Source organism: Desmodus rotundus, chromosome 9 (assembly GCF_022682495.2).
Source record: "Desmodus rotundus isolate HL8 chromosome 9, HLdesRot8A.1, whole genome shotgun sequence".
NCBI lineage: Eukaryota > Metazoa > Chordata > Mammalia > Chiroptera > Phyllostomidae > Desmodus > Desmodus rotundus.
The window spans coordinates 55,245,226-55,260,364 of NC_071395.1; the positions used below are offsets into that span (position 1 = coordinate 55,245,226).

The following is a 15,139-nucleotide window of genomic DNA, read 5'->3' on the forward strand; positions in this document are numbered from 1 at the left end:
GAACTTCATTCTTAATTTTTTTCTGATTGAACCCAGTACAATTCCCAATATTTCATAATTACAGACCTCTTTAAAGTTGAATACAATACACAAAAAGACAGACACATATAGAGCCAGTAGTTTGAAAGAAGGTGATCAGTGTGAGCAGGTAATTTCCTATGCAGCAGACTTACTGCACAAACATGAGAAAATTGAAATTTAAAGAACAACTAATTAGTACTCCCAAGGTGACTCATGAGTATTTGAAGAAAAAGTCAGAAGGCAGGAAGGTTCTTAAGTGAAATTTGTAATTCTTTTTTTTTAAATATATTTTTTGATTATGCTATTACAGTTATCCCATTTCCCCCCCTTCACTCTACTCCATCCTGCCCACCCCCTCCCTCCCACATTCCCCCCCTATAGTTCATGTCCATGGGTCATACATATAAGTTCTTTGGCTTCTACATTTCCTACACTATTCTTACCCTCCCCCTGTCTGTTTCCACCTATCATTTATGCTAGTTATTCTCTGTACCTTTCCCCCACTCTCCCCCTCCCACTCCCCTGTTGACGACCCTCCATGTGATCTCCATTTCTGTGGTTCTGTTCCTGTTCTAGTTGTTTGCTTAGTTTGCTTTTGTTTTGTTTTAGGTGTGGTTGTTAATAACTGTGAGTTTGCTGTCATTCTTACTATTCATATTTTTTATCTTCTTTTTCTTAGATAAATCCCTTTAACATTTCATATAATAAGGGCTTGGTGATGATGAACTCCTTTAACTTGACCTTATCTGAGAAGCACTTTATCTTCCCTTCCATTCTAAATGATAGCTTTGCTGGATAGAGCAATCTTGGATGTAGGTCCTTGCCTTTCATGACTTGGAATACTTCTTGCCAGCCCCTTCTTGCCTGTAAGGTCTCTTTGGAGAAATCAGCTGACAGTCTTATGGGAACCCCTTTGGAGGTAACTGTGTTCTTTTCTCTTGCTGCTTCTAAGATTCTCTCTTTCTCTTTAATCTTGGCTAATGTAATTATGATGTGCCTTGGTGTGTTCCTCCTTGGGTCCAGCTTCTTTGGGACTCTCTGAGCTTCCTGGACTTCCTGGAAGTCTATTTCCTTTGCCAGACTGGGGAAGTTCTCCTTCATTATTTGTTCAAATAAGTTTTCAATTTCTTGTTCTTCCTCTTCTCCTTCTGGCACCCCTATAATTCGGATGTTGGAACGTTTGGAGATGTCCTGGAGGTTCCTAAGCCTCTCCTCATTTTTTTGAATTCTTGTTTCTTCATTCTTTTCTGGTTGGATGTTTCTTTCTTCCTTCTGGTCCACACTGTTGATTTGAGTCCCAGTTTCCTTTGCCTCACTATTGGTTTCCTGTACATTTTCCTTTGTCTCTCTTAGCATAGGCTTCATTTTTTCATCTAGTTTTTGACCAAATTCAACCAATTTTGTGAGCTTCTTGATAACCAGTGTTTTGAACTGTGCATCTGATAGGTTGGCTATCTGTTTGCTGCTTAGTTGAATTATTTCTGGAGCTGTGAAGTGTTCTGTCATTTGGGCCATTTTTTTTGGTGCTTCTGTTGCTTAAAGGGGTGGAGCTTTAGGTGTTCCCAGGGGTGGGGTAACGCTGGTTACACTGTGACCCTGTATGTGGGGGAGGGGCCGAGAGGGAGTAATGGCACCCGCTCCACTCTCTGCTGGATTTCAGTCACTCCCTGTGCTACCCACAATCAAATTGGGCCCCTCTGGTGCTGGTTCCTGAGTGGGTGGGCTTGTGCACACCCTAGGCCCCTGTGGGTCTCTCCAACGACCTCTCCTGTGAGGCTGGGAGTTTCTCTTGCTGCCGCCGGAGGAACACCCCCACAGATGTTTTCAATCAGAGGTTTGAGGCTTTATTTCCCTGCGCTGGAGCCCTGGGTTACGTGGTCTGCTTCACTCCCGCGCTGTTCGTCCTGGTTTATCTATGCGCAAATGTGGGGCCGAGGGGTCTGCTACCCGCCACGCTGCCTGCCCTGTTCTCTGCCTCTCTGAGTCCGGCCCTCTCGGTTTATCTGTGCGCGAATGTAGGGCAGCAGGGTCTGCCAGTGGTCCTCCCACACTCCGCCAGTCTCGGTCCCGCCACAGCAACGCGAGTCCTCTCCACCCGGGTGCCCGTGTCTGCCCTTCCTACCAGTCTGGATGAATTTTTATTTTTTATCTCCTTGGTGTGGGACTTCGTTGCCGTTCGATTTTCTGTCAGTTGTGATTGTGCGAGGAGGCGAAGTGTGTCTACCTATGCCGCCATCTTGGTTCTCTCCCCTAAATTTGTAATTCTTAACCACTGACTCTTTAGAGACTTTAGAAATATTCCCACAATTCAAAGATTTCTTAAGATGAAAATTAAAGACAAAAATATAAGAAACACAAAGAATAGATCCTGTGTGTAATAAAAGTTAAGAGTGAGAGATCAGAGGAAACAGATGATAAAGTCAAACAGTTAAAAATCTTCCAGAGCCAGAAAGAATAAGATCAAAATGGCCCATGGAATATAGCTGAGCTATTGCATACTTACGAATGTGCCAAGTATTTAGCAAGTTAAAGCTCATTTAAAATTCTCTACAACTCCTGTGCGTTAGGGCCTGTTAATATTATTCTCTTACAGGTAACTAAAGGGCATACCAAGCAAAAATGAGATTCATGCCTAGTGGGATTTTAAGTTTTAGGATGTAGAAATGAATAATATAAATATCCAGTCAAGAAACCAGTTACTTGCATAGGAAGGTGTATCAGGTAAGGCTTTGTCTTCTGTATACTAGAACTGTACTGTCCAGCTAGTGAGTGGTCATTTCCTCAGTTTCCCTGCTCACAGTTTAAGTACTTGAATAAGTAGCTACATGTGGCTAGTTGTTGACATGTTTGGACAGTACAGAATAGACCATTTCTGTTATCACAGGAAATTTTTTTGGACAGTGCTGTAATAAAAACGTAAGTGGAGTAGCACTTAGAAAACTGAGGAAAAAGCTATTACAACCTAAGAATCTTAAACTGATGAACTGTCCTTCACAGAAGGCAGAAAATGGCATTTTCAGGCTTGCAATAACTCAAAAGTATATCACTCAGTTACTTTCTTGAACAAAAAAATACGACTCTCAGTACATCCAGCCAACTGAGAAGTCAGCAACTCAGAAGCATGATGAGTCAGCTCCACAGTCCTGTTTTATTTTACCCTCTGTTTCCAGAATAACCAAAGGCACAAATAAAGGAAAATTTTCTTGAATGGCAGATATAAAGAGGATGCCCTTTAAAAGGCCAGCTTCGGACCATCAGAACAGTGATTGCAACCTAGACAGCTCAACTCCAGAGCTGCTACTGCTCACAACTATAAAATGAAGCTACAGACAACAGGTTTTATTTTAAGGGTACTTGTCCACTGAAACCACTTTTGTTGAAATCACCCCAAAAATCTTCATGTCGCCAAATCCAAGTTTAACTCCCAGACCTCACTTTATTTGATCTCTGTGCATTTTTTGACACAGTTCATCACTGATTGCTTTTAGAAATACTTGTCTTTGCCTGGCTTCCGGAATTGTTCTTTCTGCCTCTCCAGTAGTTCCCCCATGATCTCCTTTTTAGCCTGTTCCTCCTCTTAGTGCTTAAATGTGGGAGAGCCTCAAGGCTCCATCTTTAGACCAGACCTCCTCCTCTTTCTTTTTTTTTTTTAATCCTCACCCGAAGACTTTTTTTTTTTTTTTTTCATTGTTTTTAGAGAGAGGAAGGGAGGGAAAGGGAAACATTAATGTGAGAGAGAAACATTCATGGTTGCCTTTCTATGCACCCTGACTGGAATTGAACCTACAGCCATTTGGTGTATGGGATGACGCTGAATCATTTGAGGCCACACCAGCCAGAGCCTTTTTTCTTTTCTTTCTTTCCCTGTTTTTTAAAAAATCTGCAATCAGTCATTAGATAATCAGTTAGTCTTTAAATGCCTTCTGTTAGCTGATAATACTCTAATTATATCTCTTCTTCCTTCCCTAAACTGCTATGAAATCTGTCTTGCTGCCTCTGTGATCTTTCTCCTTGCACGTCTGCTTGAAATCAACACAAAAGATGGGTAAATGGAACTTTTGGCTCCTTTCTTACCCCTCTTTTCAGGTGTTTCTCTCCCCAGTAAATGGCACTGCCTTTCCTCCATAGGGCTTGGTTCTAAAACCTTGGACCATCCTCTGTGCATCAGCAAGTTCTAGTGCCGTCTTCAAAACATACTCTGTATTCATCCATTTCTCTCTGGCTGCTGCCTGAATTCAGACCATCATCATCATTCGCTTAGCTCACTGCAATAACTTATGAACAGTTCTTCCATGTTTGCCCTGTATTCGCACAACAGATAATCACTTTAAAACATAAATTAGAAAAACTCCAGTGGCTTCTTACCACTCATACAACGAATCCACAGTCCTTCTACCATGGCTTGCAGTGTTCTGGCCTCTGCTGAAATGCTCCTCTCCTCTACCACCTTATTCTGCCTTAGTCTTTCCAAGTTTAGCAAACCCATTTCTGCTTAGGTTCTCTGCTTGAATACTTTCCTTTACAAATTTGGACAACTAATGCCCTGTTCCTTTTGGTTTTTGCCTAAGGACTTCAAATCCACCCTCCCCCATTACTTTCTGTTCTCTGTTGGTCTTTCATATTTTCATAGTACTTAGCACTACCTGGATACATTTTATATTTCTTATTCATTGTTGTAATATGCCCCCATCACTAGAATATGAGATCCATGAGGGCAGGGACTTTGTTGTCTCTTAGTTTTATATCCCTAGCACCTAGAAATACTAGCATGAGCTAGAGTGTCTAGCATATGGTATATATTCAGTAAAATATTTATTGAAGGAATGACTCTTAAGAGTGAATAAAACAACAAATATATATATAGCAACATTTATAAAATATAAGACCAATTTTTTAGAATTAGAGAAATAAACTTTTAGTTCAAGCAAGTGAAGAAAACAAAACCTTAAATGTTTAATTCTCTTTTACAGTGAGATTCATGGAATAAATTGCATTTTTGAAAATGGAGTCATGTGAAAATAACCTCAAATCACTTGAAAAAAATGATTATAATTTTTTAAATGGAAACATGAATTGTAGTGTAAATACAATTGAAAACGAGATCAGGAAATTATCACCTTGGGCAAACTAGTCTACCAGAACCAAGAGGAAAAGGATGATAAAAAAGAAAATATGAACAAAAAGAATTTTCTTTAAATTTCTTTTTTCGTAATAGTGTATGATGTGTTTCTTTGGTTAAGAGTTTTGGTGAAATCATTCATGATATATGAGGTCTGTCCAGAAGGAATCCAGGCATGTAACATGAGAAGTAAAGGCATTTACTGAAGATACAGGAAACATTGTACATAGGGCAGTGATGCCACAGTGCCCATCAAAGTAGGCACCTTGGGAACCTTAAACAGTTCTCCGAATCACCATCAGCTGCCCCATTGTATATTTCTGAATCTCATCTACGGTCTGAAGTCTCTTCACTTTCAAAGGTGATTTTAGTTTTGGGAAAAGCCAGAAGTCACGGGGCACCAAATCTAGACTGTAGCGAGGCTGAGTCACCTGGGTTATTTGATGTTTCACAAAAAAACCCTGCATGAGACATGAGCAGGCGTTTTGTGGTGATAAAGCTGCCGATCACCAGTTGCCCATAGCTGTGGCCGTCTGAATCATCTGAATAGTTTGTGTGGAGCAGTGTTCAAGCTTCACGCAAAATTTAATGCAGGTTCGTTGCTCTGCTTGCTCAGTCATTTTTAATGTGACAGCCACACAGTACACATGGCCACTCAACAGCACCTACCGCCCCCACTGACTAGTACAGTGAAGTCATTGTTCACACATGCACATTCCAGTCCACTCTCCTTGGCTGCCAGGTTACACCCATGTCACACAAACTGTTCTTGTTATATTAATAATGGCTGGGCTTTTCCTGGACAGACCTCATATAATCTTTTGTATTACTTAGCCAGTGGGTATTAACTTCTTTTTTTAACCTGAAGTTGTACCTGTCACTTAGATGCTGTTAAATAATGCTTAATATAAGGTAAATTATTGTCTGTATCAAGTATATTCAGCTAGCATGAGGACCTGGATATTATTGCTTTCATCTATAGCACTTTACCCCTTATCAATTACCAAGCCTTGCCTTATATTCTTTATAAATGTATATTCAAATCTGTACACTTCTGTTCCCTTTTTTGTCTTTATGTTTTAGTTTCTTCTTCTGTTAAATGGATATGTTAATACAACCAACTTCATGGGTTTCTTGTGATGATTTCATACCTAACATACTATGAAGTGCATTTTAAATGTTGGGTAATTATGATGATATTGTTACTGTACTATACTGGATTATATTGCTATCATCGTGTACATTGTGTAGGATTTCCAGGTAACCCCAGGTTGGTTTCCAGACTTCTCCTTACCCATCTTCCAGTTCCCCGTCCTTTTCATTTCGGGGCGGGGGGGGGGGGCATCTAAGAGCACATCTAGTTGGATTACTCATGTTTAAAATTGCCTAATGGGCTCCATTTTGCCATTGGGATAAAGTTGATGAGATTTTTCTGTAACATACCTTAGAGACTCCTGCCTCTTTCTCTGAATAGTTCTGCCACTTTTTACCCAGTTTGTAAGTGAGCTAGAGGAATCCTGTCAGAAAACAAACTTGAGTGTGACTCTACCAAGACAAATAGACAATGAATTGCTTCTTATTCTTATAGTGTAGACCAAACAAACTTAGTTTATAAAGATTTTAGGCAGGTATTACTAACCAGATACCCATTCTGGCTATAAAAATGCCTCAGTAGAGCCTGCAGAGATGTACAGGAACTTGTGCAGTACTGCTTCTTTGTCTAATCTCTGTGAGACACTGCATTACATTTGATAAGGAAACTTAATGAGGTGATTTGATTTGTGGAAGTAATTATGAGCCAATTAAAAATTGGTGAACATGTAACAAAGATGGTAACTTTAGTTTGAGAATGATTCATTTACAGCTCATCTTTTTAACATTATATGTAAAATTAATACACCAAGGCTTGTTTGTTAAGTTCACACCTTTAGACCAAATGTATTAGCAACTATTTATCTTTCTGTTCTTTGTTGCAGGAGGGTATGGTTCCATTCCATTTTATCCAAACATGATATCAGATTATCCAGGAACAAGTTAAAAAGAAGGGAGACTGGTTCCAGAACACATCTCTGGACATTACCCTATGGACCCTGATTCTCATGGCAACATTACAATGTAGGTTCTGTACCGGCATCTATAGCCAGTGAGTGGTCTTTGTTGAGCTTATGACATACCTTATTTCAGTTCAGGATCCGAGATTTAGAAAAGGTTATAAAGGTCCTTTAGCACTTACTTCATAGTGGAAATCTTGTCACTGTTTGTTTGGGCTTTAGCCTCAGGCTCCTGTGAGCTAAGCTGGACCAACTTGTTCCCTAGACTAGATTAATTTGAATAGCCTAGAAACAAGTGAGGTTAAATGCTTGTTTCTACTTTGTAACAAAGCCCAAACCCCAGCCAGTGTGTTATGATTATTAATGTGCCTACCGTATGCCTCATATACAAGGTTCATTTCTTTGTATTTATTGTATATTTGGCCCTCAAAGCAACTTCATAAGGTAGAAATTTAAAGAGGAGGAAGCTGAGTCTTTAGGGGGCCTTGTTAGTTCCTCAGAGTCATATAGACAGGTGGAGTAGGGATTTGACAGTCTGACTTCTTGTCATTTCCTGCACAACTTCCCTACAGATGTGGCTCAAGAATGTGTTACAGTGGTATTAACTGACCATGGCAGGGGAGGGGTGGTTCCTGAGTGGGGATTTGGCCAAGTAGAGTTCCTGAGCAGCCTCACCTCTACTTTGTACTGGGGTGTTGCACAAATACTAGATTGTGTGTGTGTCTGACATGAGGAAAGTGGAGTTGCATTGGGCTGCTACACAGAAAGTACCAAGGGTCAGCAAGAGAGGGAGCATTTGCCTCCAGTGACTACAGCTGTCCTCCCTTTAGCCTCTCAGTCTGCAGTAAAGAGTATACCTATTCCATGCCAAGTGAGGAAGAGAGTGTTAGAAGAGTGTCTCCCGGAGTCTGGGAAGGAGAGAAGATTTGGCTGGGGCCTGCCCCACCCCAGAGCTGGTGAGCAGGTTAAGCCTTATTCACTTCTCAGGGAGCAATACATTCCTAAAACAATGGCACACATTTAAGTTGCTCTTCAGTCCCATAATGAAATGTTACTAAATTTGGAATATGCCACATTTGTGGGAGAGTCCTGATATTTGGGAAAAAGTAACAAGAACTTTGAGCTCCCTCTAGAGGTCAACAGTAATAAAAGAGCATCATAGTGATTCATAGGGAAAATAAGGGCTTGTAGTTAGCCTACCTCTTTAACAAATTAACATTTTATAGATGCATGGTCCTGTAAAGTGTTTTCTTATATTGGGTAGTAATTAGTTACCTTGGAGAAGAAATTTTGGTTAATCATATTCTAATTAGCTATGTTGGGCGAGTCCTGAAGTTTGTCACATAGGGCATATACTGAACTAATAAAATAGAAAAGGTCAGGAAAATGTATCCTGTCCAAACAAAATAGCATGCTTCTTAATGGGAACCCTGAAACTGAAACACACTAGATTCAAATGAGAATCACTTTCTGAGCTGTGACGGGCCAGCACCCTTTGAGCAGGTCCTTGCCTTTGACAGAGGTAAAGCTATCAGTGCACCTATAGTGTTCTCACCCTCCCTTCCCACCATTGGAGAAAAGTGCAGTGAGTACCCAAAGGTTGATGTTATGAAATCCAGGGTGCAGGCCTGTGTCAGAACTTCTAAGAGGGTTAACACGTACAGTTTCTTCACTTTCAGTACTTCATTTGGCCAAATGAGAAATTCTTCCAAGACAGAAATTTAAGTTACAGTGAGATATTCCTCTTCAGAACTCACTGAGAGAGTTCAAAACTTAGTATAAACTATAGAATGAAAGAAATCTTGCCCTGGCTGGTGTAGCTCAGTGGCTTGAGCTACGGCCTGTGAACCAAAGGTTACTAGTTTGATTCCCAGTTAGGGCACATGCCTGGGTTGCAGGCTGAGTTCCCAGTTGGGGGTGTGCCAGAGGCAACTGATAGAATGTATCTTTCACACATCAGTGTTCCTCTCCCTCTCTTTCTCCCTCCTTTCCCCCCTCTCTAAAAATAAATAAATATTTTTTTAAAAAATAATTTAATTTGTGGTAATATTAAGAATATATGAAAGTTACACATGTTTTTAAAGCTCTGGAAATCTCAAGCAGAAGAATGGGGGCATGGCAAAGGGACCTAGGAGCCAACCTGAGAGAGCTTTCAATGGCCAAATCTGGAACAGTTAGAGTGACATATTAAATTACATAGTGTGCAAAATAAGTATCTATGAGTTCATACTGATAAGTGATTGAGTAAATTACTGGGGAGAAAGATAATTTCCCTTTCAGAAGAACCTCCAGATAATTTATATAGATACTCAGGGTGGAGCTTAACACCCCTATCCCTTGAATGTGTACTGTACTTAGTGACTTCCTTCCAGAGTACCTTACATGGGCTGGTGCGGGGTGAGGATGTCAGTGGAGACAGGTAATGTTATAGGGGAGAAACCTGGCATACCGTACCTGGGCCAGATAATCTAGGCTCTTATTAATAAGTCATATTGATAGGATGTGCCCTTGGTATGATGTGGTAAGAATGACATTTCACCTTGATCTTCTTGCCAATAACCCATAGTTGTTGTGTGGCCATGAGAAAACAGCTGACAATTCCAATTTGAGGGACATATTGCAAAGTACCTGACCAGTACTCTTCAAAACTGCCACGGTCATCACAAGCAAACTCTCACATACTAGAGGAAGCTAAAGAGACATGATGACTGAATGTAATGTGGGATCCTGAAACTGAAAAAGGACACCAGGGAAAAACTAGTGAAATCGGAATAAAGTGTGGAGTTTAGTTAATAATGATATTTCATTGTTGGTTCCTTTGTTGTGCTAAATGTACTGTAGTACTGTAAGATGTTAACAATAGGAGAAACTAGGTGAGGGGTGGGGTGGAATGCTCTGTGATATCGATATCTTTGCAGCTCTTCCGTATGTCTAAAACTATGCTAAAATAAATTTACAGAAAAACACAAAGATTCAGCTCAGTTACCTCTTCTAAAGTTTTGTTCAGTGATGTTTGAAAAATGGGGAACTTTTCTGTTAAGTGTATGTGCATTCTGTATAAAAGTGGGGAAGATCCCATCTTGTAAATGTGTTTTGAGTAATAGTAGAGGACACGAGACTGCAGTACCTGGGTTTGCTGCCGCAGTTGTCATGCAAATTGAGCTGAACAGAAAGGGTCATGCTTTGTTGGCTCCGTTCTGGTCTGGTCTGATCTCACAGTTGATTGGCTTGTAACTTAATAAAAGTACTTTGCATTAAATCACTATTGCTGATGAATTCCAGGTTTAAAAGAAGCAAATCTGGGACCCATTTTTGTCAGGGTAAGATCTCTACCAGACATTTGTGGTCATGGGTAGAGTTACACAGCATTTGTAATATATTGTAGTTTCAGGTCTTTAGTTTTCCATATTTGAAGTTTTCTAATAAAGGCATGTTGTTTTTCTCCAGTTACTGTTTTCTTCCTCTCCTAGAAATGTGGAGTTTGTTTAGGTGCTTGAACACATGCTGTACATATTGCTTTTATTGCTGAATGGCATTTCATTGTATGGATATACCACATTTTGTTTATTCATTCCTCAGTTGAGGATCACTTGGGTCGTGTGTAGTTTTTGGCAATTATAAATGAAGCTGCTGTAAACATTTGCATCCAGATTTTCCTGTGTACATAAATTTTCATTTGACTTGGGTAAATACCTAGTAATAACTTTGTTTGGTCACATGGTGTTTGTTTAAACTTTATAAGAAACTGCCACACTTTTTCCCCCAGATTGGGTTGTCTCATTAACAGTCCTATCAGCTCTCTGAGAGTTCCAGTTGTTCATTGTTAGTACTAGGGATTGTCCATATTTAAAAAATTTTAGTCATTTGAATGGTGTGTAGTGTATCTTGTTATTTCTTTACCGTGTAGAAGTTCATTTGTGAGTTTTCATGTTACTGTTATCATAATAGATATCAAGCACATGTTACTTGCCTCCATGTCTTAACTCTAATTCCATGATGCTTTGGTGATTTTGTTAACATTATACAAATAGAATAAAACATGCTTTGTAACTTTTGTTTAAACTCATGGATATAGGGTAGACAACATTCTTTCTCGATACAAATCTGTTATTTTTGTACTGAGCATGTAAAGTATACATGTAAAAACTTTGGAAGGATATATACTAAAATAACCGCAGTGGTTTTATCAGAAGTGGGTCTCACTTTTAAGAGTGATGATTATCTTTTTTTTTTTTTTTTTTTTACAGAGTACTCTGTAATTTTTTTTTAAAGTAAAACTAATTTTAATTAATCCTTTAATCTAGAATTAAGTGATTTTATAGAAACCATGTATATAAATACATCTGATATATTTTGCGATTTACATGAGTTTGCTAAAAGACTTCATTTATCACCTATGGTTTTGTTATCTCAGTGCTATTTCAATATTTTTATTCTTTCAGTTTAAGTTGGTTAGTTTATAGTGATCATTGTATCATTTTTTTTTACAAAAACAATGCGATTTTAAGTATTTACGTACTTAGGTTCCTGTAAATCTTTTAAAAGTTTTTATTGCAATACTGATTTTTTTCTTCGCCCTTGGTGTTTTATAATTATTACCAAGTGGTTGATGAGAACCAGTGGTTATTATTCTTTAGCTAATTTTATTGTGGATAGAGAATATGGTCTTTAAATTTATAATTAGACTATTAGAAGTATTTAAGAGACTCTCCCTGGCCTGTTTGTCTCAGTTGAGCATCGTCCCGTAAACTGAAAGGTCACAGGTTTGATTCTTGGTCAGATCATATCCCTAGGTTGCAGGTTGGTCCCAGTCAGGGTGTGTTCAAAGAGACAGCTGATTGGTGATTCTCTTATGTCAGTAATTCTGCCTGTCATCTCCCCTCCCCCTTCCTCTCCTTCTCTCCCTTCCCTTCTCTTCTCTCTAAAATCAATGAGTATGTCCTCAGGTGAGGATTAAAAAAAGAAAACTTTAAGGTACTCTGGATCAGTGTATGACTTTTTTAAAAAATTGCATAGCTCTTTGGAAACAATATATGATTTTTCCAACTCTTCTATTTCTAGTGAGCCTGAAATATATAAAGTAAAAATCTGTTTGAGCATATTTATGAGTTTTATGTCTGTACCTTTTTATTTATTATTTTATATAGGTATACTCATATAAAATGAACTCTTTTTGTCCTATTAAACTCTTTTTATGTAATTTTGCTAGTGATTTGCCATTTACTAGTCAAGGACTAAGTGTGCTAGCTATTTGACAGTTTACAGGACAATTTTGAACAAGAAAAAATTGTCTTCTCGTCTGCATGACTCAGAATCTTCTGCCAAATGTTCATGGTGCTGGAAAATTTCTGTTATTTTCTAAGACTAAAAGTCAACTCAGTTTTGTTTTATTAAGTATTTTTTGGGCTTCCAGCCAAGATGGAGGCATAGGTAGACACACTGTGCCTCCTTGCACAACCAAAAGAAGGACAACAATTTAAAAACAAAAAACAACCAGAACTGACAGAAAATCGAACTGTATGGAAGTCCGAAAACCAGAGAGATAAAAAAAGAAACATTCATCCAGACCTATCGGAGGGGTGGAGACTGGCATCCAGGGTGGACGGGACTCGTGACAAGGCGGTGGCTGTCAAACCCAGCGAGGTGGTGGATTGTGGAACGGGGCAGGCCAGGCTGCAGCTAGCAGACCCCACAAGGTGGTGGCTGGCAGACCCTGTGGCCCCACTCTGTCGCATAGATAAACCGGGAGGAATGGCGAGGGAGCGAAACAGACTGCACAACCCAGGGCTCCAGCAAGGGGAAATAAAGCTTCAAACCTCTATTGAAAACACCCGTGGGGGTTGAGGGGGCAGCAGGAGAAACTCCCAGCCTCACAGGAGAGGTCGTTGGAGAGACCCACAGGGGCCTACAGCGTGCACAAGCCCACCCACTCGGGAATCAGCACCAGAGGGGCCCAGTTTGATTGTAGGTAGCTGGGGGAGTGACTGAAATCTGGCAAGAGAGTGGAGCAAGCGCCACTGCTCCCTCTCCACCCCTTCCCCACATACAGCATCACAGCACAGCAGCAACCAGCATTACCCAGCCCTGGTGAACACCTAAGGCTCCACCCCTTTACATAACAGGCACACCAAGACAAAAAAAGTGGCCCAAATGAAAGAACAGATCAAAGCTCCAGAAAAAATACAACTAAGCAATGAAGAGAAGCCAACCTATCACATGCACAGTTCAAAGCACTGGTAAGCAGAAAGCTCACAGAATTGGCTGAATTTGGTCACAAATTAGAAGAAAAAATGAAGGCTATGCTAAGAGAAACAAAGGAAAATGTACAGGGAACCAATAGTGATGGGAAGGAAACTCAAACTTAAATCAATGGTGTGGACCACCAGAAGGAAGAAGGAAACATCCAACCAGAAAAGAATGAAGAAACAAGATTTCAAAATAATGAGGAGAGGCTTAGGAACCTCCAGGACATCTTTAAATGTTTCAACATTCAAATTACAGGGTACCAGAAGGAGAACAGGAAGAACAAAAAATGGAAAACTTATTTGAACAAATAATGAAGGAGAACTTCCCTAATCTGGCAAAGGAAATAGACTTCCAGGAAGTCCAGGAATCTCAGAGAGTCCCAAAGAAGCTGGACCCAAGGAGGAACACACCAAGGCACATCATAATTACATTACCTAAGATTAAAGAGAAGGAGAGAATCTTAGAAGCAGCAAGAGAAAAGGACACAGTTACCTCCAAAAGAATTCCCATAAGACTGTCAGCTGATTTCTCCAAAGAGAACTTACAGGCAAGAAGGGGCTGGCAAGAAGTATTCCAAGTCATGAAAGGCAAGGACCTACATCCAAGATTACTGTATCCAGCAAAGCTATCATTTAGAATGAAAGGGCAGATAAAGTGCTTCTCAGATAAGGTCAAGCTAAAGGAGTTCATCATCACCAAGCCCTTATTATATGAAATGTTAAAGGGATTTATCTAAGAAAAAGAAGATAAAAAATACGAATAGTAAAAATGACAACAAACTCACAGTTATTAACAACCACACCTAAAAGAAAAAACAAAAGCAAACTAAGCAAACAACTAGAACAGGAACAGAACCACAGAAATGGAGATCACATGGAGGGTTATCCACAGGGGAGTGGGAGAGGGAGAGAGGGGGGGAAGGTACAGAGAGTAAGTAGCATAAATGGTAGGTAGAAAATAGACAGGGGGAGGGTAAGAATAGTGTAGGAAATGTAGAAGCCAAAGAACTTACATGTATGACTCATGGACATGAACTATAGGGGGGGAATGTGGGAGTGAGGGGGTGTGCAGGACGGAGTAGAGTGAAGGGGGGGGAAATGGGACAACTGTAATAGCATAATCAATAAATATATTTTAAAAATACTTTTTGCATGGGTTTAATGTATATGCTTAAGTTTACTATGTAAATCAAGGGAAGATTATGCTGTGAAATACTGGAATTTTACAAAGAAGTTTTCATTATTTTGCAAAGTCACATCACCAGTACAAGGCTGTTGATGGTTTCTGAGTTGCCACTATTATATACTTGATTTGACTGTTCTTACAGTGCCATGGTGCTTGAGCACATACATACTGGACATTTTTTCAAATACACTCCACTTTTTTCATGGGACTGCATGAAAAAATGGTACAACACTTGGTATTATCCTGCAAGTCAGGTTTTTTGTTCTTTTTCCCCCTCTTTGCTTCATTTTTTTCTTTTATTCCATTGCTAGGACTTCAAGTTCTTGATCTTTTCCACTGCAGTGCTTGATCTATTAATCCCATCCAGTGTATCTTTCATTTTTTGAAAAATCATTTTTGTATTTCAATTACAGATGACGTACATCATCATATTAGTTTCAAGTATATACCCCCGTGATTACATATTTTATAAGTTACTAAGTGATCATCCCAATAAATCCGGCACCCATCTAACAAC

The 15,139-nt window shown here is 39.6% G+C and overlaps 1 protein-coding gene across 2 annotated transcripts in view; it reads left to right on the forward strand.

The window, feature by feature from the left end:
* PPP2R2A (protein phosphatase 2 regulatory subunit Balpha) overlaps nucleotides 1-15,139 on the forward strand; it is a 92,749-nt gene that overhangs the window by 32,323 nt on the left and 45,287 nt on the right. The window contains exon 2 of one of the 2 annotated variants that reach the window (XM_024560970.3): nucleotides 7,117-7,255. The exons of the other annotated variant lie outside the window; for it this stretch is intronic. Coding sequence (XP_024416738.1) covers nucleotides 7,240-7,255 — 16 coding nt within the window. The 5' untranslated portion in view covers nucleotides 7,117-7,239. The remainder of the gene's footprint in view (nucleotides 1-7,116; nucleotides 7,256-15,139) is intronic. 2 annotated transcript variants of the gene reach the window in all.